General features: G+C 40.3%; 1 protein-coding gene across 1 annotated transcript in view; it reads left to right on the top strand.

The window, feature by feature from the left end:
* The window catches only part of cpne2 (copine II), a 58,567-nt gene extending 36,146 nt beyond the window's left edge, over positions 1–22,421 (top strand). Inside the window, exons 11-16 of the mRNA XM_072386671.1 lie at positions 5,641–5,774; positions 7,225–7,279; positions 7,643–7,694; positions 10,485–10,618; positions 15,784–16,020; positions 21,178–22,421. Of these exons, the coding sequence (XP_072242772.1) occupies positions 5,641–5,774; positions 7,225–7,279; positions 7,643–7,694; positions 10,485–10,618; positions 15,784–16,020; positions 21,178–21,285 (720 nt within the window). The 3' untranslated portion in view covers positions 21,286–22,421. The remainder of the gene's footprint in view (positions 1–5,640; positions 5,775–7,224; positions 7,280–7,642; positions 7,695–10,484; positions 10,619–15,783; positions 16,021–21,177) is intronic.
* Positions 22,422–24,051: the final 1,630 nt, after the last annotated feature.

Genomic DNA, 24,051 nt, shown 5'->3' with positions numbered 1-24,051 from the left:
TTTTTTCGGAGGATTTAGCCTGTGTGCTTATATTATCCCAGAATGACTTAATAATGTTTAGATCAGGATTGTGGGGAACAGACAATCCACCGCAGAGGTCCTTGTTCTTCTTTTTCCTGAAGATCGGGACTCTTGGTAGAAAATTTATGCTCATCAAGCTGAAGAATTAATTTGAACTAGTGAGAAACCTCCTAGTTTATCTACAACCTGAACCAAGCTGCATGTTGCTCTCATGTCCACACTTACACAAAATTTGCCAAAGCACCCTAATTCTGTCACCTTGTATCTTCCTGTTCGTCACTCCTGCTGCTCCCACTGCCCCTTCTGCTCGTTAATCTCTAACCTTTCACCCCAGTTTCCAGTTTTCTCTCCTGCCCTCACACGTCTCACCCTTTTTTCTACCGTTATCTTTATTGGATCAAAAAATTGTTGTTACATAACACTCAATGGGACTCCAAACAAAGCCAGATGGAATGAATGAGATGGTCGGTGGAGAAGGTGGAGATTCTTGTTCAGATTATTGCCAGCACACGAGCCACTACTCCCCGCCGGAGGAAAAGCTTGTCACTCTTAATATAGAGCTGTGTTAGGCTGGTTTTCTCTGTGTCTCTGCCTCATGTGTGTCAGCTACAGTTGTTAAAGCATCTGTGTGTGTTTGTCGATACTGTCTGTATGTCATCATGATGTCACCTCAAGGTTATTAAAAATATACCTCTGTATGGTTTCAGGGCCATTGCTTTTTATGTAGACTCAGCTGTACAACAGCCCTTTGAGTTTTCCATAATAAAATTATACACTCAGTGTTACTTATAAATAATAAATTGTGCATGTCCTCGAGGCTCAACAAAAGTGATTAAGGCATTTCAGTCATGTAAGCTGAATTTCTGTATCGGTATCTCTTATAATGAATCACAAATGTAACACATCATATCAGTTCAGACCCTTAAATAAGCTCTATCAGTGATGCAGAGTGAGAGCCCAGCAAGACTCCTTTAAAATCGGACCACAAATGTTCTTTTAAGCAAAGATAATGAGACATTCCAGCTCAAATACCAGCCAGGTAACCACTGCCGTGGCTCGTACTTAGAAGATGTGAATGAGACAGGTTGATGAAAATGGTAAAAATAATTCAAACAGGTTCCCCTGTTTCAAAGAAAGACTTTATGTGCAGTATGGGTGATTGAAACACTTGTAAGTCACCTGGCAAAAATGAAAATAGAATTAAGATAATGTGTCTGACCTGCTGTTTTACAGACTGAGTTGGCAAACAATAAACTTGTGTGTCTTCCCAGATGCTTTATTACATCCCTGAGATTAAAGTAATTCCTGTAGAAGAAGAAATTTTCTCTCAAATTTCTTCTTGTGGATGTCCACCGCAGCTGTTGTTGTTTTTCCTGCTCAAAGTTTTTTTCCGTTTACGACTTCCTCAACTGAGTTACAACCATTAGTGACCTTGCCTATCCTGCCACCTTCTGGCAACACTACACAGACTAGTTCTTTCACTCCAGTCCAGTCAGTGGAAACGTGTCTTGGTTGTTTTGTTTCTTTTTTGCGGCTTTTAAAAAGATCGCTTTGGATTTGCTTCACGAGTGAATGGAAACTTCTCCAGTTTCTCTTCTTTTTTCTGCAGACTTTTGCTTCACACTGGATAAAAACAGCTGTGCTTCCATCCAACTGTCAGGCAAACCGGCTGAAATGTTGCTACATAGAGAATGCATTACCTGATTTTGTCAGCAGGTGGCAGTACAGAGCTACACATGGCTGTAATACACAAAGCGCTTGTAGCTAACTGGAAAGAGAATCACAAAAATAAGTGGGTTTTAGTCATATAAAAGACAGAAAAATGTTTTGTCAGCATATTTTATGTGCAACTTTGCAATAAAATTCCAAAGATTAGAAGTGATTGGAGTCATGATGAAGTCTTTTTTTTTTTATCGATCGGGGTCACTGAGTAGCCCTGTGATGGACTGGCGACCTGTCCAGGGTGTACCCCGCCTTTCGCCCAATGACTGCTGGGATAGGCTCCAGCCCACCCGCTACCCGACCGACGGATTGACGGTATAGAAAATGGATGGATGGATGGGGTCACTGAGTACCTCTAAACTCTGATCTCTGCTGTTTTATGTCATTCACTCATAAAAAAGTAGAAATACTTTTCAGTGAAGAACCAAGAGCAGCCCATCACCATCTTGTAATGTCTGCGATTAGCTGACATTAGCTTTTTCAATACTGCCAATTTGATTAATACATATCTGAATGCAAGTTTTTCAAGCTAACTCAAACTGAGGCTTAACAGAAGTACAGCACTGTAGTTGGCCTCCTATTCAGAAAAGGTCTCTTTCTTTCCACTTCATGGCCAAATCAGACGCAATGATCATAATTTCAGCATCACTAAAGAAGCGACAGACTTTACAGAGAAGAGCTTCAGCAGGACAGCGAAAAAGGGTTACAGACTAGATGACCGGTGCTGCTAGGGTTGAGAGGATGGTTTTTTTATCTTCCTATGGAGGCAACCCACTCAACACTAACAGCATTATATTATATTTTCTGACGTTTACCCAGGTTTGTTGCTTAGCTTCATTGCACACTGGAATGATTTCTCATTTGATCAAAATAGAATAGAATAGAAAAATACTCTATTCAATTCAATTCAATTCAATTTTATTTATATAGCGCCATATTACAACAATTGTCATCTCAAGGCACTTAAGTAATATAGTCCAATTCAAGCCAATTGGAATTCAATTCATTGTAATCATAATCCAATTAATTCATATAGAGCCAATTCAAAAAATTAATATCCTAGCTAAGGAAACCAACAGATTGCACCGAAAGTTGTCTTCAGTCCAATCTCCCGTCCTGAGCGTGCCTGTGGCGACTGTGGAAAGGAACGACTCCCTTTAACAGGAAGAAACCTCTGGCAGAACCAGACTCAGGAAGGGTGACCATCCAACTCGACCAGCTGGAGTTTGAGAAGACAGAAAAGAGGGAAAAGAGGGGGGAAAAACACCATAACGCCATTCAAAGGATATCTGTTGGAACAGGGAAACATACGTTAATAACCACAATAATGTCACATGTACATAAAATCAATTGTGAAATTAAACAGGGGGAAAAAAGAGAGTAAAGTGAGGACAGGTGTGACAGATGAGGTCCCCCAGCAGTCTAAGCCTATAGCATCTTAACTATGGGATCTTTCAGGATTACCTGAGCCATCCCTAACTATAAGCTTTATCGAAAAGGAAAGTTTTAAGCCTAATCTTAAAAGTGGAAAGGGTGTCTGCTTCCCGGACATTTACTGGCAGCTTATTCCACAAGAGAGGGGCCTGATAACTGAAGGCTCTACCTCCCATTCTACTTTTAGAAACTCTGGGAACAACAAGTAAACCTGCAGTTTGGGAGCGAAGTGCTCTGTTAGGAAAATACCTTACAATGAGATCTTTAAGATATGATGGAGCTCGGTCATTAAGAACTTTATATGTGAGAAGAAGAATCTTAAATTCTATTCTGAATTTAACAGGGAGCCAATGAAGAGAAGCTAAAACTGGAGAAACATGATCTCTCCTGTTAGTTCTCATCAGAACTCTGGCTGCAGCATTTTGGATCAGCTGGAGGCTTTTCAGAGAATATGTGGGACAGCCCAATAATAAAGAATTACAGTAGTCCAATCTTGAAGTAACAAATGCATGAACTAGTTTCTCTGCATCACCCTGAGACAGGATGTTCCTGATTTTAGCAATATTACGAAGGTGAAAGAAGGCAGTCCTAGAAACCAGTTTTATATGTGCGTCAAATGATAAATTCTGGTCAAAAATAACTCCAAGGTTCCTCACTGTAGAACTAGAAGCCAAGGAAATACCATCTAGAGTAACTATATAACTAGACAATTTGTCCCTGAAGCGCTCAGGTCCAAAGAGAACAACTTCAGTTTTGTCTGAATTTAAAAGCAGACAGTTCTGAGTCATCCAGGTCTTTATGTCTTTAAGACAGGCTTGTAGTCTGACCAACCTGTTGGTTTCATCTGGTTTCATAGATAAGTACAGCTGAGTATCATCAGCATAACAATGGAAATTTATGCCATGCTGTCTGATAATGTTACCTAATGGAAGCATGTATAAAGTAAAAAGAATCGGTCCAAGCACAGAACCCTGAGGAACTCCATGACTTACTCCAACGTGTGAGGAAGATTCTTCATTTACAAGAACAAACTGGAATCTATCAGATAAATATGACTTAAACCAGCCTAATGCAGTTCCTTTAATCCCAATAACATGTTCAAGTCTCTGTAACAGAATGCTGTGATCGATCGTATCAAATGCAGCACTGAGATCCAACAGGACAAGCACAGAAACAAGTCCGCTATCAGAAGCTAACAGGAGATCATTGGTAACTTTCACCAGTGCCGTTTCTGTGCTATGATGCACTCTGAATCCTGACTGAAACTCTTCAAACAGATTATTTCTATGTAAATGATCACAAAGTTGAACTGCAACTATTTTTTCAAGAACTTTAGACAAAAAAGGGAGATTGGATATAGGTCGATAATTAGCCAACACTTCTGAATCAAGAGTAGGTTTTTTAAGTAAAGGTTTAATTACAGCAACCTTAAAAGTCTGAGGTACATATCCTATCAACAAAGACCGATTGATCAAATCCAATATGGAAGTGTCAATTAAGGGGAAAACCTCCTTGAACAGTCTGGTTGGGATTGGGTCTAACATACAAGTTGATGGTTTAGAAGAGACTATTGCTGTTGTTAGCTCAGAGAGATCAACGGGACAGAAGCTGTCTAAATACAAATCAGGTTCTAACGACACTTCTAAAGCTGCTCTACTTGATGATACATCAGTGATAATAATGGGAAGGATTCCATTAATCTTCTCTCTGATAGAAACAATTTTATTGATGAAGAATCTCATGAAATCATCACTGCTGAGAGTTAAAGGAATACATGGCTCAACAGACTCTGACTCTTTGTCATGGACTCTTGTCAGAACCTCTATGCATCCCCCAGTGCAATGCTGCATAACCATGACATGAACATCAGCTTTCTGCCTCCAGAGTAGAGAATCCATCCAGCTCTGAAGAAGTATGTGTGCTCAAAAATGTGCATCTTCTTTTCCTGGCAGAATAATAAATATGGCCAATACTCACCTATAGAAATTAATAATAACAACGATCTCGCCATTTTTCTCTCATTTATGCCCAAGGAAACTGTTTTTTCTCAATACATCAGCAGCAGACACTGATGTTTTCTGCTATCTGTGGGATTTTAAGGTGGAAATAATCAGTTTTAAACAAGCACATTTCCACCACCTCAAAAGTTAAATTTCTAAAAGTGGAAACTGTAGAATTTAACTATAAAACATATTAAACTCACAGCTTGTATGGTTGCCGCATGTCTCCTTCTGTCCTTGAAGTGTTGCATCAAGGGAAAACTCTAACAGCGGCTCCTCCAGTGACACTTTTAATTTATGTCCAATGAAACTTGTCACGTTTTAACCCAACTGTCATTCAACACATCCTTTAGAACATTACAAGTGCATTCACAAAGATCACAGATTTATGAACATGGCACTTCAACAACACACTGGATCTCTAAGATGCCTTCTAATCTCTGCGTTCTCTTTATTTTAATAGGTAGGTATAGACTTCACGGCGTCTAATGGGAACCCTCGAGAGCCATCCTCCCTCCACTACATCAATCCGCTGGGAAGCAACGAGTACCTCTCTGCCATTTTAGCTGTTGGACAAATCATACAAGACTATGACACGTGAGTAATGAAAACAGATTTCAGGGTTGTTGCATTGATTTCAGTCAGATGAAACTACATTAAGATGGTCCATTTCACTGTTAAATAACTTGTGTTTTTTGTAAGAGTGTGTTTTTCTTGTGTCTAAGGTCAAGTAGAAAACTATGAAAGAGATGAGTGGGCTGGTTGATGTATTGCACCTATGGGAGTGAGATGAGTGTGTTGAGACCACATGAGACACACAAGGATTTGTTGGTGTCTCCACAAAGACAGACGGCAGCATAGATCTTTCAGTACTTGAGTTTTGCAGAGCTAATGTCAATGTGTTTCCTCAAGAAGTGTCAGGCCTAAAAAACTATCTACAGCAGATGAACAGGATCTGAAAGTGATGTCCTTAAGAAAGAGGAAAAAATCCAGCAAAGACCTGACAGGACCTGAGAGATGCATCTGGACCTTCAGCTGATCCATCTACTGTTGGCCCAAGCCTCATCAGAAATGGTCTCCATGGAAGGGTGGCTGTCAAGAAGCCATTCTTAAGGAAGGGAAACAGGGAGAAAAGGCTGAGCTATGCCAAATGACACAAGAAGTGGACTGAAAATCAGTGGCAACAGGTCTTATGGAGGGATGAATCCTCCCCAGAGCCCGGACCTCAACATTATTGAAGCAGTGTGGGATCATCTGACAGAGAACGGAACAAAAGGCAGCCGACATCCAAAGAAGAGCTTTGGGATGTCCTTCAAGAAGCCTGGAGAACTATTCCTGAAGACTCCTTAAAGAAATGACAGAAAGCTGGTCTCAGAGGGTTATTCAGACCAGATATTCACTTTAAAGCTGCTGAGAACTGATAAAAAAACTCTGTTTCTGCCTTATTTACTGTAATTACATTTATGTTTGGACATATTTCAATAAATCACTGCATCTATTTCATAATTTCAATTTAATTCAATTCATTTAAATAATACTTTTTTGATCCCCAAGCAGAAATTATATTGCCGCCATGCAAATTATTATTATTATATAGATCAATAACAAAATTAATAAATAGAATAAAAATAAGTCGACAAATATTTAGAAAGTTGAAGTGCAGCAGAGACAGGTGTGGAGGACATCACCATGAACGGGTTGGGATGTTATTTTAGTAGCTTGGCAAGCATCACGGTACAGAGAAGCTGTCCACAACACACAGTTGGTTTTCCTTTCTTTTTTACTCATACACAGTAAATGATGCCTGTCACTGACAATACATTGACCTTCACTTTAAAAAACATTGTAGACAAACCCTTTCTCTTACAAGCTGTTTTTTCGCTTCATTTTTCTTCTGGCTCTCTTGTTTTTCTGGAAATGTTTGAGTGTGTTTCAATCAGAACAAGGTGACAGGATTTCTTCTGCTGTCAAACTCCAGCTTGTTGCATTTGTGAGAAAAAATAAAATCAACTAACATTCCAATCTGTTGTCATGGTTTCCTCCTCAGCGACAAAATGTTTCCTGCTCTGGGATTTGGAGCCCAACTCCCACCAGACTGGAAGGTAAGTGTGTGTATCGATTGTGACGTGTTTTGTGTGCCGCACACAGCAAGGAAGGACGGCAACATGGGTGGGCTGTCATGTGCAAGCTCACAGCCAAAGCAAGGCTGTGCTGTACATGTATTTTACACACGCAGATAAAACTGTAAGCATCATACGTGCATATTCAGATGATTACGCAACTGTCAACCCATCTGTGTTGCCATGGCGCTGAGCTGATGAAAAAGGACAAAGACGGAGTGTACAGAGATGGAGAGAAGATGGGAGGGGGAAGATGTGGGAGAAGTGGACTGTAGTTTTTTTTTTCCAGTATTTTACTGTTTATTGAAGCATTGGCATAAAATTAATGTTTTGTTGTCTTTGTAGGTGTCACATGAATTTGCCATCAACTTTAACCCCACCAACCCTTTCTGTTCAGGTGAGTTGTCGTGTCGAAGCTGCAGATGTCACGCAGATGTCACCATACCTCTGACAGTATCAGTGCGTCCTATCATGTCTGCTGTAAAGTTCATTTTTGATAGGGGCAACATATGATGTATTGCCAATTCCCCAGAACCTAAAACTCTGGGTAAATGGAGACCCGTTATGTTCAGGTACTGCAACTCTAAGGCATATTTAGGTTAGTCTGTCACTAGGCCGGTATACGTGGCGACATAACCAAGTATTAAGAAGCTTAACTGCAGGTATTGAAGATAAACGAAGGCAGGTGAATTTAGGAGAGTCTAAGGTAAAGAGAGTGGCAATTCATTTTGTTCAAGAGGGGGAGAAAGTTAATAAGACAATAAGGAGGCAAGGCAGCTTAGAGGATGCTTGTGATTGGGAGATGCAGGTAGATTTAGGAGGCATATGAAAGGAAAAAGCTTAGGTATGTGGAGTTGGGGGCAGAAGCAGAGCAGCGAGGATGGAAAGTTAGGATCTGTCCAGTGGAAGTAGGATGTAGAGGATTTGTTGCGAAGTATGTTGTCTCATTGTTGAGGGAGTTGGGTGTAAGTGGACAGAGTGTGAGGAAAATAGTGAAGGAAGTGTCAGATGAGGCAGTCAAGTCAAGCCAAGTCAAGCCAAGCAATAGTATCTGGGGGTCCAGCAGGGGGAGCACTTAGGGTCAACAGACTCTTGGAAGGAAGAAATCCAGGATATATTTAAGTGGAGGGTGTGGCCCATGTGAGCCTTTTGAAACCAGGTGGCCATTTCAGGTGAGTTGGCCTGTATGGCCTCGTTTTTGCTGGCATTTTTAGTGACTGTGGGACTGTTTAGGTGAGTTTGTCTGCTGAACCTGCTAGTGTGCCTTGACCTGCCTCCACCTCTGGCACCCTCTATACTTTCATTACCCCCTACCCAAACCAGGGTTTGAATCCCCACCCCGCTATGACTGGTGTGCAGTTGGTGAGAGGCTGGGGTAGCTTGTGGTTGTGGAAGAAGGAAAAAAAAAGAATTAATGAAACAATTTTACTGTACCCTTAGTGTTGAAAGACAGACATTCATCTGCAGATCATGGGACAGCAGCAGGTGTTGCGCTGAGTAAATAACTCTTTAACACATCACCTACACGTGTTATTTTGGATATTTGTCTACTAACAACAGTAAGAAGGCTGATGCTCACCATGGCACCAAACTGCTCCTCACATTCCCACTTTGCATTTATTATTTGCAGGCGATAAGAGACTTTTTCTTTTTACCAGCTGACATTAGATAGTACGATACTTCTGCTCATTTTCACTCCAATCTAAAGATCTTCTTTCACTGTCATTCGTTATGCTTCTTGTGTTCATGTATTTTATGGATTTATCCATCTGTCTATGCATTTGTATGTTTTCTTTGTATATATGTTTGTATGTATGGTACAGTGCATGTCTTGAACAACATATCAATGAAAGCAGGGAATAGGAGCAGTGATTTACTGAAACATGCAAACATGGATGTAAATATAGTAAATAAGGCAAAGAGCCTGGCAACACAGCCTGAATCCTCTTAGACGAATCTTTTAGTAGTTTCATAAATAGTTTTTTAGGCCTGACACTTCTTCTTTTGTCCTCCACTTGTCCAGTTTCCTCAAATGTTTTAAGGACACACTGCACACCATGCTGAGATATGCCAAGTTTTCAGCTAATAGCTCTTTGGGAATCACCTTGTTGCTGCAGAAATCCTATTTTCTGTCTGTCAAACTGTGTTATCTTTGCTGTTTTTCATAGATGCAACTAAAGAAATGCATATTTGCTATACAACTACACATTCTTTTGCCTTTCATTCTTTATTATATCTTGACATAGACTTTTAGATTGTCGTCATTCTGCATTTTTCTGCAACGACCCACAAAGTAAATACACCTAATATCCTGTACAGTATACATTTGCATCTGTTGCTGTCCATCAGTATGTAAAACGTGTGGGACGCAAATGTGTGTATTGACAAGAGCAAACAATTTGAATGCCAACTGCAGAGAGCGCTACTGTGAGACCCAGAAGAAAATTAGGTAACACATATTTTCGCCTGACAGAGACAGGAATCGTGTTAAATAAATTAGTTTACACTGATCCTTCTGCTCGAGAAGATCTGAGTCAAAACATTAAATATGTGTAGATTCTAAGCCATCCACTGTCTTTGGGTCAAAAACATTAAGTAAAGTGTATTTCTTCAGAATGGATGCACCACTTGCTGTTATTAAAACATCTGCCTTCACAAACGGCCTCTTTTTTGGCTCGTACAGCCTCAAGTTGGACTGCAGTTACAATAAGTGCAATATATAGCTTAACTAATCTGACAACCAAATGTTTTATTGATCTCATCTATTTGAAATATCTTAAACTGTATTTTTTTTCTCTTTCTTGTTGTACAAAGTGTATATTTCAAACAAATTTAGATGCATGTGAAGAAAACTGATATCTCATAAAGAGACACTTCAGCACTGTGCAAGGCTTAAGTTTCAGTCACATTAACCTTAAGGTAGCTGCAGAGGGTCGACTTTTACTAAACTGTTATCAGTGAGTAGATGAACGTATTTCATGCCAGAAATAAGGTCCAAGTTTAAAAAAAATGAACTTCCCCTTTAAGGTAGCTGTAGAGGGTCGAGTTTCCCAAATGAATCATGTCTGAATGTAGTCTGAAACAGCAGTGTAGGTGAAAAACAAAGTTTCTGGCCCTTATTTTTACACATTTTTCCCTCTCATCATGCCTTCCTCTTCTCCCGTCACGGGACATTCTGCATCTCCAGGTGTGGAGGGCATTGCCGAGGCTTACTCTGCCTGCCTCCCTCACATTCGTTTCTACGGCCCGACGAACTTTGCTCCAATCATCAACCACGTAGCACGCTTTGCCACCCAAGCCCTTCAACAGGACAAAGCAGCGGTGAGTGACAACAGTTCTCCTGTTTCTCTGCCTTTCAGTGAACCTGCTGAGTAGAACTGCTGGTAAAATCAGGTTGTATTTGAGACTCAGCTCTTCTGTGCTGTTTATATCATATGTATTAGGCCGAATATGTTTTTTATTGCCAGACACAGATGCTGAGACCATTACCTCAAATCTATCCCAAACCTCCTCTGACACACCTGTCCATAAACAGTGTGCCGGTGTGCTCTTAACAACATGATTTGGGCTTTTTTTGTCAGACTACAGCACACTTAGCTTTCCTCTAAAAGGGCTTATATTGTTTAGATTCTTAAATTCAAATTGATATTTTGATGATTTACGTCTTTTAGATTTCATAGTTACATTTGAGTTCTTCCCTTCTGATCCGCTTTTGTTTTTATTAGCAAGGACCCAGCTTAAAATGTCTAATCTATTTAAATCAGGTTCAGTTTTTACAGATAAGCATAAGTCTAAAGAAGGAGAAGAAGATCTTTGGCTTAGGAGCCCTCGGTGTCAACATACTGAATATCTTTTTAGTGTGAATTTTCGGGTTACTCATTAACATGTTACTGAACATGAACTGTTAATGACCAGCAAAGTCTATATTCTGGGGAGATGAACGAGGATTTGGACACTCACTTCTAATTCTTGAAGTTAGAGTTCAAATTCCTTGTTTTGGTTTTTTTTCCACTATAAAAGGTGACATCTTGGAGACCAGATGTTTAAGACCTTTGTCCTCAGTCCACAGCTGGTTTAACAGTACCTCAAGAGCTGTAGTTTGTGTGCTAATTTAAGCAAATAAACCCACTTGACCATATATCCATCCTTTCCTTATTCTAGTACAACAATTAGACGAGGAAAGACAGCCACACATTTGTCAGACTACCGCTGATTTGGAAAATCCCACACAATTCTTCAGATAGTTTCCCCATTTTATTTCAGTATTGCAGGCTCATTACTGCCTCTTTCCAAAGTGATTTTGAAGAGCTTCTTCTTTTTACTCAAAGAATTGTACCTTTCTCAGTTAAATTTGACGGTTCAATGACTGTATAGTCTACTGGCTGCTTCATCCTCATCTTATTTACAAGATCTTCTGCCTGTTTTTTGTTTACTTTATTTAATTTTTATGCCCCATTCCTGCTCTATTGCACTAGATGTGGACTTTTTTAAAGAAAAGGAACCATTGAACCTTCTTTGTTTACTCACCAGTAGTTGAGGAGATGTTTGTAGTGCAGGCCTGTCAGGGGAGTTTGTGCTCATGATTTATCTTCTCTTATGGCTGATGGGACAGAGAAGTGTGTGCATCTGTTGGCTCAGGCTGGTGGCATGTGGATCACAGTGCCACCTAATACGTGTCAGACTAGAGTGACAACTTCTGCCCTATCTACATCTGTTTGCAGAATGAAACACACTATACTATTAGTCGGACTAAAACACGACTATTAAATGCATGCAAACATGTCAGTCTGGCCAAAACTGAAAGAAATCAAACAGAATTAAACACTTAGAAAATATAATGGATGTTGAAATCCACCACATATAGACTTAGATGGACTCTGTACTTTAAGTTTAAGTGTATATTAATACAGCTGAATTCCCAATATGTCACGACCCAGCAGGACACAGATGCAGGGATTTTCAAATAACAAAGTAGTCTTTATTTTCACTACTGTAGTTCTTCAAGACGGAGAAATAAATATAGGCTATGAAAATATCTCTGACACACTTCTTCCAATAAATACAGAGGAAGAAGTGTGGCTATAAAAATGATCAAAAACAATAATTACTCCACTCTAGGAGGAAAACAAAAAGACTATAAACTTTATCAATATCAAAAGGCTCTCTTACTGAAGAGTAAGAGTACCTGAAAACCGGAGGCACTATGAAATGTAAGCAAAACAAAAATCACTCCGAATGAAGGAAACAAAAGGCTATGAAATCTTAAATGAGCTAACTAAATCTGTGGTACAATAAAAACTTACAAATCAAAATCACTCTGTTGGAGGAAAAAGGAGCAGAACTCAAATGGCTATGAATCAAGGCTTGGAGACTCAGTGGTAAAGCAAGGATGGTAACGAACAGACTGGCACAGGACAAAGGGAGACTATAAGTACATATGGAGGGACGTGGGGAACAGGTGGAGACAATCAGACTGGCGACACATGAGGAAGGACAAGTGACCTGAAACGAGAGGCGAGTTAATCTTTCAAAAGAAAACAGGAAATGACAAGACAAAATAAAGCCCAGATGACACAATAAAGCTGCTCTCACTACTCACTTACACTCTGGTCTTGTTGACCATTTCAAATGCTTCACACTTCATTTATACACATTTCTATATCATACAAACATTCACAGACCATTGAGGACATCATTGGCGTTTAGATTTACGGAGTGGAGAAGCCAGGGATGGAGCGACCAATCTCATGAAAGTTGGATGACTTCTGATCTTCTGAACCACAGGTGTCCTGATATCTATTTATCAAAAAAAAGTGCGTTTCAAGGTGGGCCATAGTCCAGGAGGAAACTAAGAAAAAGACCTTGAGTTCTTTAACAAAGAGTGGCAAAGACATACAGAAAGACCTTCTTGGATACTGGTCTTGAACAGTCTAGTGATCCTCAGGGATTTATTGTTGGGATTTTAATGGGTCGAGACAAATATGATACATTTAGACCCCTAAGGCGAGGGACTACAAGATACCTTGACCCTGTGTGGAACAGAAACCAGGACCTATCTAGGTCTTTTCGCACCAAACAGGAAGAATTTGTAAAAGGAGCGTGACTTCTTAACACCAAACAATCTATGGAGGACAAGCTTGTTGCTTTCCATGTTACTGACATGTCATTTTAACCCATTAACTGCCTCCACCACATAATGTAGTATTCAGAGGTCGTGCTCATTTCATGTAATTTGTATAACCTACCTGACATGTGTGCAGATGGGTGACGCTCACAGAAGCATTGAATTTACAGACTTTAAACAAATGGTACATATCCAGCGGCATGTCTCCCGTATATATCTGAGGAGAATGCAGTAGCTGGGTATCATTATGCTCCCACGGTGCTTTTTGTCCCTAATTGTACCCTGTCACCATGTGGAGAACAAATACACACAAAGGATTGTACTCGTCTGTGTGATGTGTGCCAGAATCCCTTTGTTTCTGTAAGGAAATGATTGCAGACCCTTTTCTTGTTTTATATTACAGTGAGTTCAAACATAGGAATGAGTAACACACAATGAGATGTGACAGCTGCAGCGTAAGTGTGTGTGCGTGGACCACATGCTGAGGTAGTGGTTGGAGAAAGTGGGTGGGAAGGTTTTAGGCTACACAAATCTGCCGCTGCTCTGTTCCTCACATAATGAGAGAACCTGCAGACTCTGAGCACATACAAATACACGCTCATGCTGCAGGCCAGTGCAGTCCTGTGCGTGTCCCAGTGTGTGAGCGACCCTGTCTGCCTGTGTGATAATGATTCTCTAATGAGCGCTGCTGCTAGCACATTAAAGAGCCAGGCTTCAGTGCCATTCCTGTGCTGCATGTGTGTGTGTGTGTGACTTGATTTTCTTCCAAGTAAAGACAGTGTGTGTCTTCACCTTGTCTGTTCTTATCAACCATTTGCATTGTGCTATGCCTCTTTGTGTTTATGTCAAAGAAAACACAGAAAAACACCTCAGACCAGAAGTATGCTGCACATTGCGTGCAAAAAAGAGCCAAGTGTCGACTTCAGCACAGTACAGAAGGAAGTGTGTGTGTAAAGTCAGGGGACAGCCTTTTCTACAAAACAACTTTACTGTACTGTACCCAGAGTAAATGGCCGTTATGTTGCCTCACAACAGCTGAATTCATTCTTTCCTGTCAGGTCCACAGAGCCGACGTTCCAGCTGTCAAACCCTTAAGCCCTTTTCACAGTTGCGGCTTATCTGAGCAAAAAAGACGTCCTCAATTACCCACCGCTGTTCTTTCTTTGTAATTCACTCAGATCAAACAGAGGAGGATCAGACCCACATCGGTGTTGGCTTCGCATTAAGCCAACGTCACAGCGTCCGCACCGTCTTTGGTTAGAGTGGTGTGCTCCATGATGCCAGCTTGCCCTTACTCACAGTCTAAAGAGTGAGCTATTAAATAATAGCCCACTCCTCAGTGTGCACCTCCCTGACTGTAACTACAAGCAGAAATCTTCATATAAACCTAATCTATCTCTTTGTGTGTATTTTTATGCTATAACTCCAGTTACAACTAATCAGTTAGTCACATATCAGCAGCTTCATCACATCTAACTGGTGAAAAAGTCGATGCTACACACGATGAGGTGACCAGTGGTGTTTTCAAATCACTTTAAGTCACAGTTTCCTCACATTTTTACAAATTACAATAACTTGGATAATGTATTTAAAACAAGGTGGTTATGTTTAGGAAAATCTAACAGTTTGCATTAAAACAGACACTGTAGCCTAATGATTTATCCAGTCAAAATCTCTTTTTTCTGGATTACTGGCTGCCTATGCTGACCCACGAACAGAAAGTGTGCCAGACACACAAACCTGATGTCCTACTGACAAATTATTTTGCAGGTGTGTACAGATTTAATCTTCATCAGCACAAATACAAATACAAAGTCATATGTTTCACGACTATTTCGCATTTTTCTGTGAGACCGAGCCCTCATGTTGCAGACATCAACAACTGTGATTGATCTGCTTGGTATGTTGTGTTTGCACAGCAATGGCTTAGCTCATATATATATGGAGTCTTTAAAACAAAAATTTGTGCCAGAATTTCATACAAAAATAGACTTCTTTCTCCCACAAATGTATTTTGTTGATGGGACACAGATCCTTAAAGTAAGTTGTTTATCGTGTTTGTTTGAAAAGAAGAATGACAGAAAAATCAGGTTGAGTTCACAGGATGTCTTCAAACTCAGACACGATATGACACGAGTTAAAACAAACTGGACAGAAAGAGGTTAGATGTACAAACACGGGTAAGCATAAGTTGAAGCTTTGGTCCCAGCTGTTCACTTCTGATCATTCTGTTCATTTCTGGATTCTTTTGTTTCTGAGGAACTGACGGTGGATGAATGGAGCCAAATTTCTAAACTTTCATTCTGATTTCTAATTTTCTTCTTCCTCTCATCCTTTCCACCACCTCTCTTCACCTCTGCAGCAGTACTTCACTCTCCTCATTATAACAGACGGTGTCATCAGCGACATGGATGAGACGCGCGACGCCATCGTACAAGTGTCTAAGTTGCCCATGTCCATCATCATCATCGGCGTTGGAAACGCAGATTTTGCTGCCATGGAGTTCCTAGATGGAGACGCCAGTGTTTTGAGGTCCAACACTGGGGAAGAGGCTGTCCGGGACATTGTGCAGTTCGTCCCTTTCAGGGATTTCCGTAACGTGAGTATTCCTCTCCATCTGTTCCTTATTTCATAATAATATGGCTTACTTTTAGAAAGTATCCATCTTGCCAGGCTCTAAGCCATCAGTTATGGGTGTGTCAACTATTAAAGCTCATACTCACATACTTGCTTCGGTTGTGATGCCTCCTTGATCTGATAGGTTGAAATTTGCTGATGACATTGATACTCAGATTGCTCATCTAATCAAATCATTCCACCTTCAGACTAAAGACACTGACTTAGACTAAGCAGCACTGAAAGAGATGCATGGAAAAGTCTTCAACAACCAAGCTCAAAATATACGTAACGTACCTCCTTGGAATCAAACAGACTGAAGATATTTTCCTCAGGAGTTGGGGAATAAAAGCAGCATGAAAATATTTATTTGAACAGGTTCATTTTAGGACCTTAAGGCCAGGAATCTGCTAATCTACCTAAACAACTTACTCCGTTACATCCTAAAGACTGCAGTAATTGCAGACTTTCTCTACAAGCTCGTCTTTAAAACTTCCCCCATTTTTGCCGACCTTACATCCGGTCCAGTATGGCCCCAACACTGCCCCTACAGCTCACCTACATATTGTAGCTTGGGAGTGAGCGGTTATTTTTTTGGGAATGTGCACAAATGACGCAAGGCAGCCATGATGAATATGCATATCCATAATTAAAAGCAAATATATTCCTGGCATTACTTTTGAGCTTGTACAGGCCATGCTCGCTAATATGTGTTGCTAAAATCCAGCTTTATGTGGCCGGTGGACTCACTTGTTATTGATAGTGATGTAGATATAAAAGCCTGGATGTCAGAACTTCTTGCAGCTCAGCCACGAAATGATAAAATTTGGTTCAAATACTCAGAGAAAGAGAAATGAATCAAAACCAAGAGGTCAGATATTTAGTGGTGATCTTTGACTCTGATTTTAATTTCAAGGCTTATGAGTAGATTGTTGTGAAAAAAAGTATTTTTATCACTCAAAAAATACCTGCAGATTTAGGCCATTTTTCTCTCTGAGCAACACAATGACACTAATGAATACTTCTATAACACACTCCTGTAATGCCCTCCTGTCTGGGACCCAGAATGGTGAAAATAAATCGCCCACAGTCCCAGTGAGGTTTGAAGTCCTTCTTTCACCAAACTATTTAAGCTTCACTTTGACTCCATTTCAGATCAGCAATGTGAGGCTTTTCCTGAGAACGCGACGTCATACTGTCTGAGTGTAAATGTAAATGGCCACCTGTTGCTTCAGATTCTAGTTTATCACTTACAACACAGAGAGAGCTCACAGGACTGGCTGTTTGAGGGTAACTGCTTGGTTATCTCAGCCTCAGCAGAGCCGCTGATCTGATGAGCGTATGACTGGTGTTTATGTTATTGAGGGTCTGTGCATGTGTGCTGCAGGTGAGCACGGAGGTTAATTAGCGTGTGCTCATTTTCAGGCTGTCCATAGGAGAACTCATTAGTGCATCGTGGGTGTTTTTGTCATTTTATTTTGCATATAGTTTGTGTTTGTGTGGGCTGGTGGTGGGCGAGCTGACTTCCACTGTAGTGGGAAGAACAGACAGTGTTTACTGGCTTCATTCCAGGTTGTTGGTGGGAGGGCGAGAGACGGCAACAAACTAAAACAGGCTAAATGAAGCTGAGACAAAGAGGAAATGTAGAAATTAGAGCGACCCGAAATGAGGTCCTGTGCTGCCAGGATAACTTTCATTACTAATTATTGACATAAGACCGAAAGTTCATAACTTCTGCTTTAGTAAAACAAAAAGAAAAGAAAATGTTTTAACAGTAAAAGCATGCAGAGAACAATGGTTTGGGTGTGTGGACAGACTCTTAAATGATAAGCTAAATGTATTGACAGCATTTGTGATGTAGATGCCCAGCAAAGTAGTTTAAAGTTCTGAAAACTTTGCACACTGTTTGGCCCGCTGTGTCAGCTGGTTTCAATCCCCTTGTCATTCCCTCATCATTTATACTCCCAGTCTTCTGTTGAGCCTTGTTGGATCATGGTTTCACTCCACTCCTTTTTGTGTACTCTCGTTTTTGTTTGATTAAAAGCTTCAGAGATTATCTCCAGTCTTCAACTCCTACTCCTTCTTCTTAGTTCTGCTTTTGGGTCAGTTTCCCTGCTATCCGTGACACACTGTTTGCCACCAACATCTCACTGACGTTCCAACTGAGGAGAGTAAAATGCATCACCCAAAAACAAATAAACAGAATGCTTCTGCTGCTCAGACTGTACGCCCTGCACGCACAGCCCATGTATGATTAGAATCCCTTGAATGACAAATTTTCATTCCCAAGAACTGATACTTGGTCAAGAGCCCTTTGAGCCAGTTTTCAATGCATAGGTACCTCTTTAGCATCACTTTCGGATACAGGGAGAACTGCTCGACAGCAACATGTTCCCAGTTATCTTTCTGATCAGTAAGTGACACACTAGCTGTGCAAAAAGAAAACGGGCAGCAGGAAAACATTATTCTACAATGCTCGCTTCACATTAAGTAAAACCGACAGCATAAGGAGGTCAGAGAGTAGGAGGGGGATAAGCAGCTGATTCCAAAATGTGACTCATGACTTTCATTCTGCTCCTGCAATACTTTGTTACACATTAAAAACTTTGGTTAAGGTTGAAGGCAGTTTGTGTTTTCCACATCCACTCATGCCTGAGGCCTGTGTGACATAAATTTCATCATCCTCACTTGTCCATCATGGTCTACCGGGTCCGAAGCCGACAGCGGGCGTGCCAGTATTTATAATCACATGAACTGAGCACGCCATCTGCACACGGGCTGGGATCAGTCACCATTCAGAACAAAACAAAAACAGTTCAGAATGAACACAAACCTCTACAGTTTGCTGTAGACTGATTAAATTTCCATGCATGGGAAAGCTTCCCATGCATGGAATCACAAAATCACGTACCCAGCCTTAAGTTTTAAGAATACTTGGGTAAGGTTATAAAAACGCCATGGTTAGGTGTTAAAGTACACAATGATGCACCTGAAACTGAATAGCATCTTTCATCCAGCGAAGCCTAGCATGTCCAAAAGTGATGCTTTTAAGGGTCAAAACCAGTGTGTTGGGATTGAGAATGGGTTGGTTTGAAAGAGGAGACATTATCAGGACCAAAGTGATGTCACACTGAAAAATTGAACCCAATCAGGAGCCCGTGTCCTCATGAAACAACAAAACAACCCAGACACCGTACTCAACTCCAGTTTCTCACACATTTTGTCTTTTGTGTGGCTTAAATGTTTCACACGCTTACATCAAGCAACAAGTCTTTCAGCATTGATACAGAAGACAACAATGACTGTAATGACAATACTTTGAGCCCACTTTCCACTATTTGAAATATTTTAATCATATTTTTTTTATAAGGATTGTGCTGTAGTGCACCTTTAAGTAAAACTATAGCAAATAAAATTTAATTAAACAACTAGCATCAAAATCGACTTAGTGAAGAGTTTAATGTAGTTTAGTAACAAAGGGAGTGTTTTTATCTTCAGTTTTATTGATCAGAAAACAGGAATACTTCTTACTTTCCAACAGCTATTAGAAATGCTGATGAGCTGCAGTCAGAACCAAGCAAAGTGATAATAAGACGGACTGTTTGTAACCAGGGTTACTGAAAGTTTCCATCAAAAAACATTCTGAATAAATATTTCAATTGAAGAAAAGAAAAATGCTCAAAGAATGAGAAAAGCAACGTTTGATCGATAAAGCAACTTGGGAATAAAACACTTGAAGATGCGATTCACAGCAGGCATTTTCAGACTGTTCAAGCATCATCCAGTTAAAAGGTTTTAAGCTCAAAGCACCTTGCAGCTGACGTGGAATGATGGACGTTGCCAGCTCAGGCCTGTGAAATCAACCAGTCAGAGCAGGTTGTGTTTTTTTTAAGGTGATCGACAAACAGGACACCTAAGCCAGGTACTAGTGTGATAGCATGACAGCTTTTTTTTTCTTTGTCCCAGAGTATCGGGATTTTTGGATCAAGCTAAACATCACATTAGCCACACTAAGTGCTTTCTTATGGTTTAATAAAAAAACGTAATCCGCTGGGACTTCCTGGGATTTCTCAGATGCCGGGAATGTGTGAAGACTCTCTCAGCCATGAAAAGCACGTCTATTGAGGAAATAATGATGGACCACGAGGCAGCTACTCGTTGTTCGATTGAGGCTGTGCCAGCTGCTAGACGGGCATCATGCAAATGCATTTAATTATCGCATGGATGACTAACAGAAGAAAGCCCCAAATGCTTTCACACATACACTGCAGTCCTGAAAGATTCTAGAGATGTTCTGGAGGGGTGGCATGTGAGAACTCAGTAGTCAGCAGCATTCCCACTTATTGTGGAGATTTTCCACAAAGTCCCCTTGTGAAAGAAGACATTTTCTACTGATTTGCCATAAAGTTCATTGGCTTTCTTCAGATGACCTTTGTTTCTTTTAAACGAGATAACTCATTAACCGTTTATAGGAGCTGATATCCCAGATATTCCCAGAGATTAAAGCAATTACCAAAGCAGAGCTCCCTCCATTTTCCTCTCGTGGCTGTCCACCACAGCTGTTGTTGGTTTTACTCCTTGGGGCTCTTCTGTTGAATTACAACTACTTAGCAAAATAGCTCTCAGGTGACACTTGTCAGCCATACTTATATATTCATATATATAGATGCTTGTGTAGCTTTTGCAACAGTCTTTAGTCTTTATTGAAACAAAATAGAATGATCTCCAATCACCTGGTTTGTAATCTTTCATTTTGTCACTAGTTGTCATTAGATGGGTTCCACAAAGAGGTTCCTGGTTCTAATCACAGAGACCTTTGCATGTTCTCCCCGTGTATGTGTGGGTTCTCTCCAGATACTCTGGCTTCCTCCCACCGCCCAAAAACATGCATGTCAGGTTAATTGGTGACTCTAAATTGACCTGGGGAGTGAATGTGAGCGTAGATTTGTCTCTGCGTGGCCCTGTGATGGACTGGCGACCCGTCCAGGGAGTACCCCGCCTCTCGCCCGATGACTCCAGTCCCCCCGCGACCCTGAGTTGGATTAAGCGGGTATAGAAAGTGGACAGATGGATGGATGTCATGAGATGTGTCCAACACACTGGAATTTTAATGTTTTGTTTTGTTCTTTTTCTCTTGAAGGCACCAAAGGAGACACTTGCCAAATCAGTTTTGGCTGAGCTGCCCCAGCAGGTCACTCAGTACTTTAAGCAGCGGAATCTACCGCCCACTAACCCGGCGCCAGAGTGAGCCGCCCTGAGGACCAGAGCCCACATGCTGTACAATAGCTTGACAAAACCTTCTTCTCGTTAATGGAAAACAAAACAGAATGAAAGTGTGTATGTCAGCCGTGACCAAAAATGAGATGTGGAACTAAAAAAAAGAAAATGAAAAAAATAATCTTTTCCATTTTATCTGTAAAGTTTTACTGGTTAAAGAATGTTTCCAGTGTGAATCCATCAACAAACAGATCTGTGATGATGTTGTGGAGAGGGCCTTTGGAGCGCATGCAGGTAAAGCTCTGCCCTTTTTCTGGGGATGAAAAATACCTCCATCCATCAGGATCTAGTTTTTCAAAAAGTTTTTCTTTTTATTTGCTTTTTGCATGTGTGTGTCTTGTAATGGAGACCATGTGATACATACAGCTCCCTTGTGTAAACAGTATCGGTGGTTGAATCCTCTCCAGTTGTCGTGTGGATCCTTTTCAGGAAGCAGATGTGATGGAGGCTGTTTGCTTTTGTGCTGTTGGCAGACTCGCAGTCTGAGTTTGAACAGAGATCTATTTCTTCACGCTTCACCGGGGGATGGTTTTTATTTGTATTTTTTGTAAATTTGAGGAGCGTCTTTAATGCTCAAAAATAATTAAATTGTAGAAGAATGAGGCCACAGTGGCAGCTGTAGCACTAACACAGGATGGATGTAGGATACTATGTGAACAATAAGGAGCTGTGTTGCTGGTTTTTAAAAAAAAAAAAGTTGATCCTGCATGTTGCCTATATTAACTGTTTACAAACTGATGCTGATCATCACAAATGCATGTTTTTGTATTTAGAAATTATTTATTGGATGCAAATAATTGACATTCTGTTGAAACTAAACTAAATGTTACCTGATAAAGAAAGATAAAACTGTTATGTTTTACTGATTGGAGGCAGTAAGAGCAGAGGAGTTTCTGATATGCATATATCGAATGTACATTTATATTATGCTGTTTCTGTAATGATAAAACAATGTTTCTGCCATGTTTATTGTACTTTTTATGCGGTGCTGAAATGTGTAATTAAACTATTGTGTATTGCTGTGCATATTTGTACCTAATGTGTCTCTATTGATTTTTCTAAAGATGTGTTTATGTTCACACTTAATAAAGTGAAGGAAAAGTTAAAGGGCCTGTTTTGTCTCAGTGGACATCAGCACAGATGGCGGTAAGAGACACAGAATTACGACAATGACGTGCTAAATTGTCACAAAGATGATGCAAAATGACCTCCGAGGTAAGCAAAGCAACCAAAAGGAGATGCAAAATGTCTACAGAAGCAAAATGACCAAGAGATGCTAAATGATTACAATGACAAACAAAAGAATCTCAAAGAGAACGAGAGTGACTAAAATAAAACCCAAAATGACCACATTGAGAAGCTAAATTCTTAAAAGACTGAGACTCTTTCCCAAAATGTGTCCATGAGTTGTTTGTTCATTCAGGGATATAATTATGTACCAAAATATTTTTATTGCCTAAACCAGTAAGTGACAGTAAGTGACTAAAGGGTATTTGAATTTTGAGTCAGTGCTGTTGACCACTACTGATAATGATAAATATTCGTCACAACACGTGGATAAAATATATCAGCCACATAACAAAGCAGTGGGTTTAACCACTTGTTTATTACAATATTTGACTTATTACTTGTGGACTTAGCAGCAGTCAGCCAGAGGACTCACAGGAATGAGTTAGAGACCTCAGACTCGTGATTCCTGATTCAGTACGAAGATAACGAGTGATTTCGGGACCGACCAGCTCTATTGTTCTTATGTTTTTGGTTGTGGTTGGTTTACGTTGGATTTGCGGTTGATTTAGTTCATGTTTGATCTTTTCATGTCCTGTATTCTTGTTTTATTTCCTCAATTTGTTCAATGTTCTAAGTTACTCCTGTTTTCTGATCCACTTGTACATCAGTTTGCCAGTTATCACCACCTGCCTCATGCCACCGGTTAACTCCCTCAGTATATGTCCTCCTGCTTTTCCTTTCCATGTCAGTTTTTTTCTTTCTTTTTCATTCGTCCTTCCAGCAGCCAGTCCTGTTAGTTAGCTCTTTACTTTCTGTCTTTGGTTACTACCCTGCCTTTGCAGCGCCTTCTGTTAGTTTTGATAAAGAAACCTATAATCATCACCATCTTTCTTCACCCTATTCCTCTGGAAGTTCTGTTTTTGGGTCCTAACCTCTACTAAACCTGGAACCTGGTCTAACATCCTGAGTTTAGTTTAAAGGAGAAGCGGATCACTGACCAAAACAAAGCTGTAATACAAAACAACCACGTAGCTGTAAATGATTACACATTAAAACAAAATGAATATAACAGCTATTAAGAAGTACAAAACTATTCAAAGAAGGGCAGAAAAATTAGCACCTGGAAACCAAACTAAGTAGAAAGAGATGAAAACTGTAAAGAGACAAACAGCCACTAAGTGCTGTTGTGCAGGAATAAAGTTGTCTGTCTTTAAATCCACATGACTCGCCTCTTATTGGGCCTTTTGGTTTTTTTGGCTTGGACCCAAGAGACAGCGAACATCATCCTGCTACTGCCACGGACTGGGCAGAGGAAATTTAATTTATAAGTATGACAGAGAGGGAGTAACTCCATCGAATCAGCCAGCCTGCGCTGTTGCCTTTGACCCAAACCGCTCTGAACTTACTGCTCCAACAGATGTTTCGTATGACTCAAAACTGGTATCTTTTTTTTTTCCTTTTGTGTGCATGTTGGTCGTATATTTTTTGTTGTCAAGGCAACTCCCTT

The sequence above is a fragment of the Leuresthes tenuis genome, unplaced genomic scaffold (genome assembly GCF_036924035.1).
Source record: "Leuresthes tenuis unplaced genomic scaffold, fLeuTen1.0.hap1 SCAF_5, whole genome shotgun sequence".
NCBI lineage: Eukaryota > Metazoa > Chordata > Actinopteri > Atheriniformes > Atherinopsidae > Leuresthes > Leuresthes tenuis.
The sequence above is the reverse complement of the archived record's forward strand: the minus strand, read 5'-3'. Positions and strand labels throughout refer to the sequence as shown.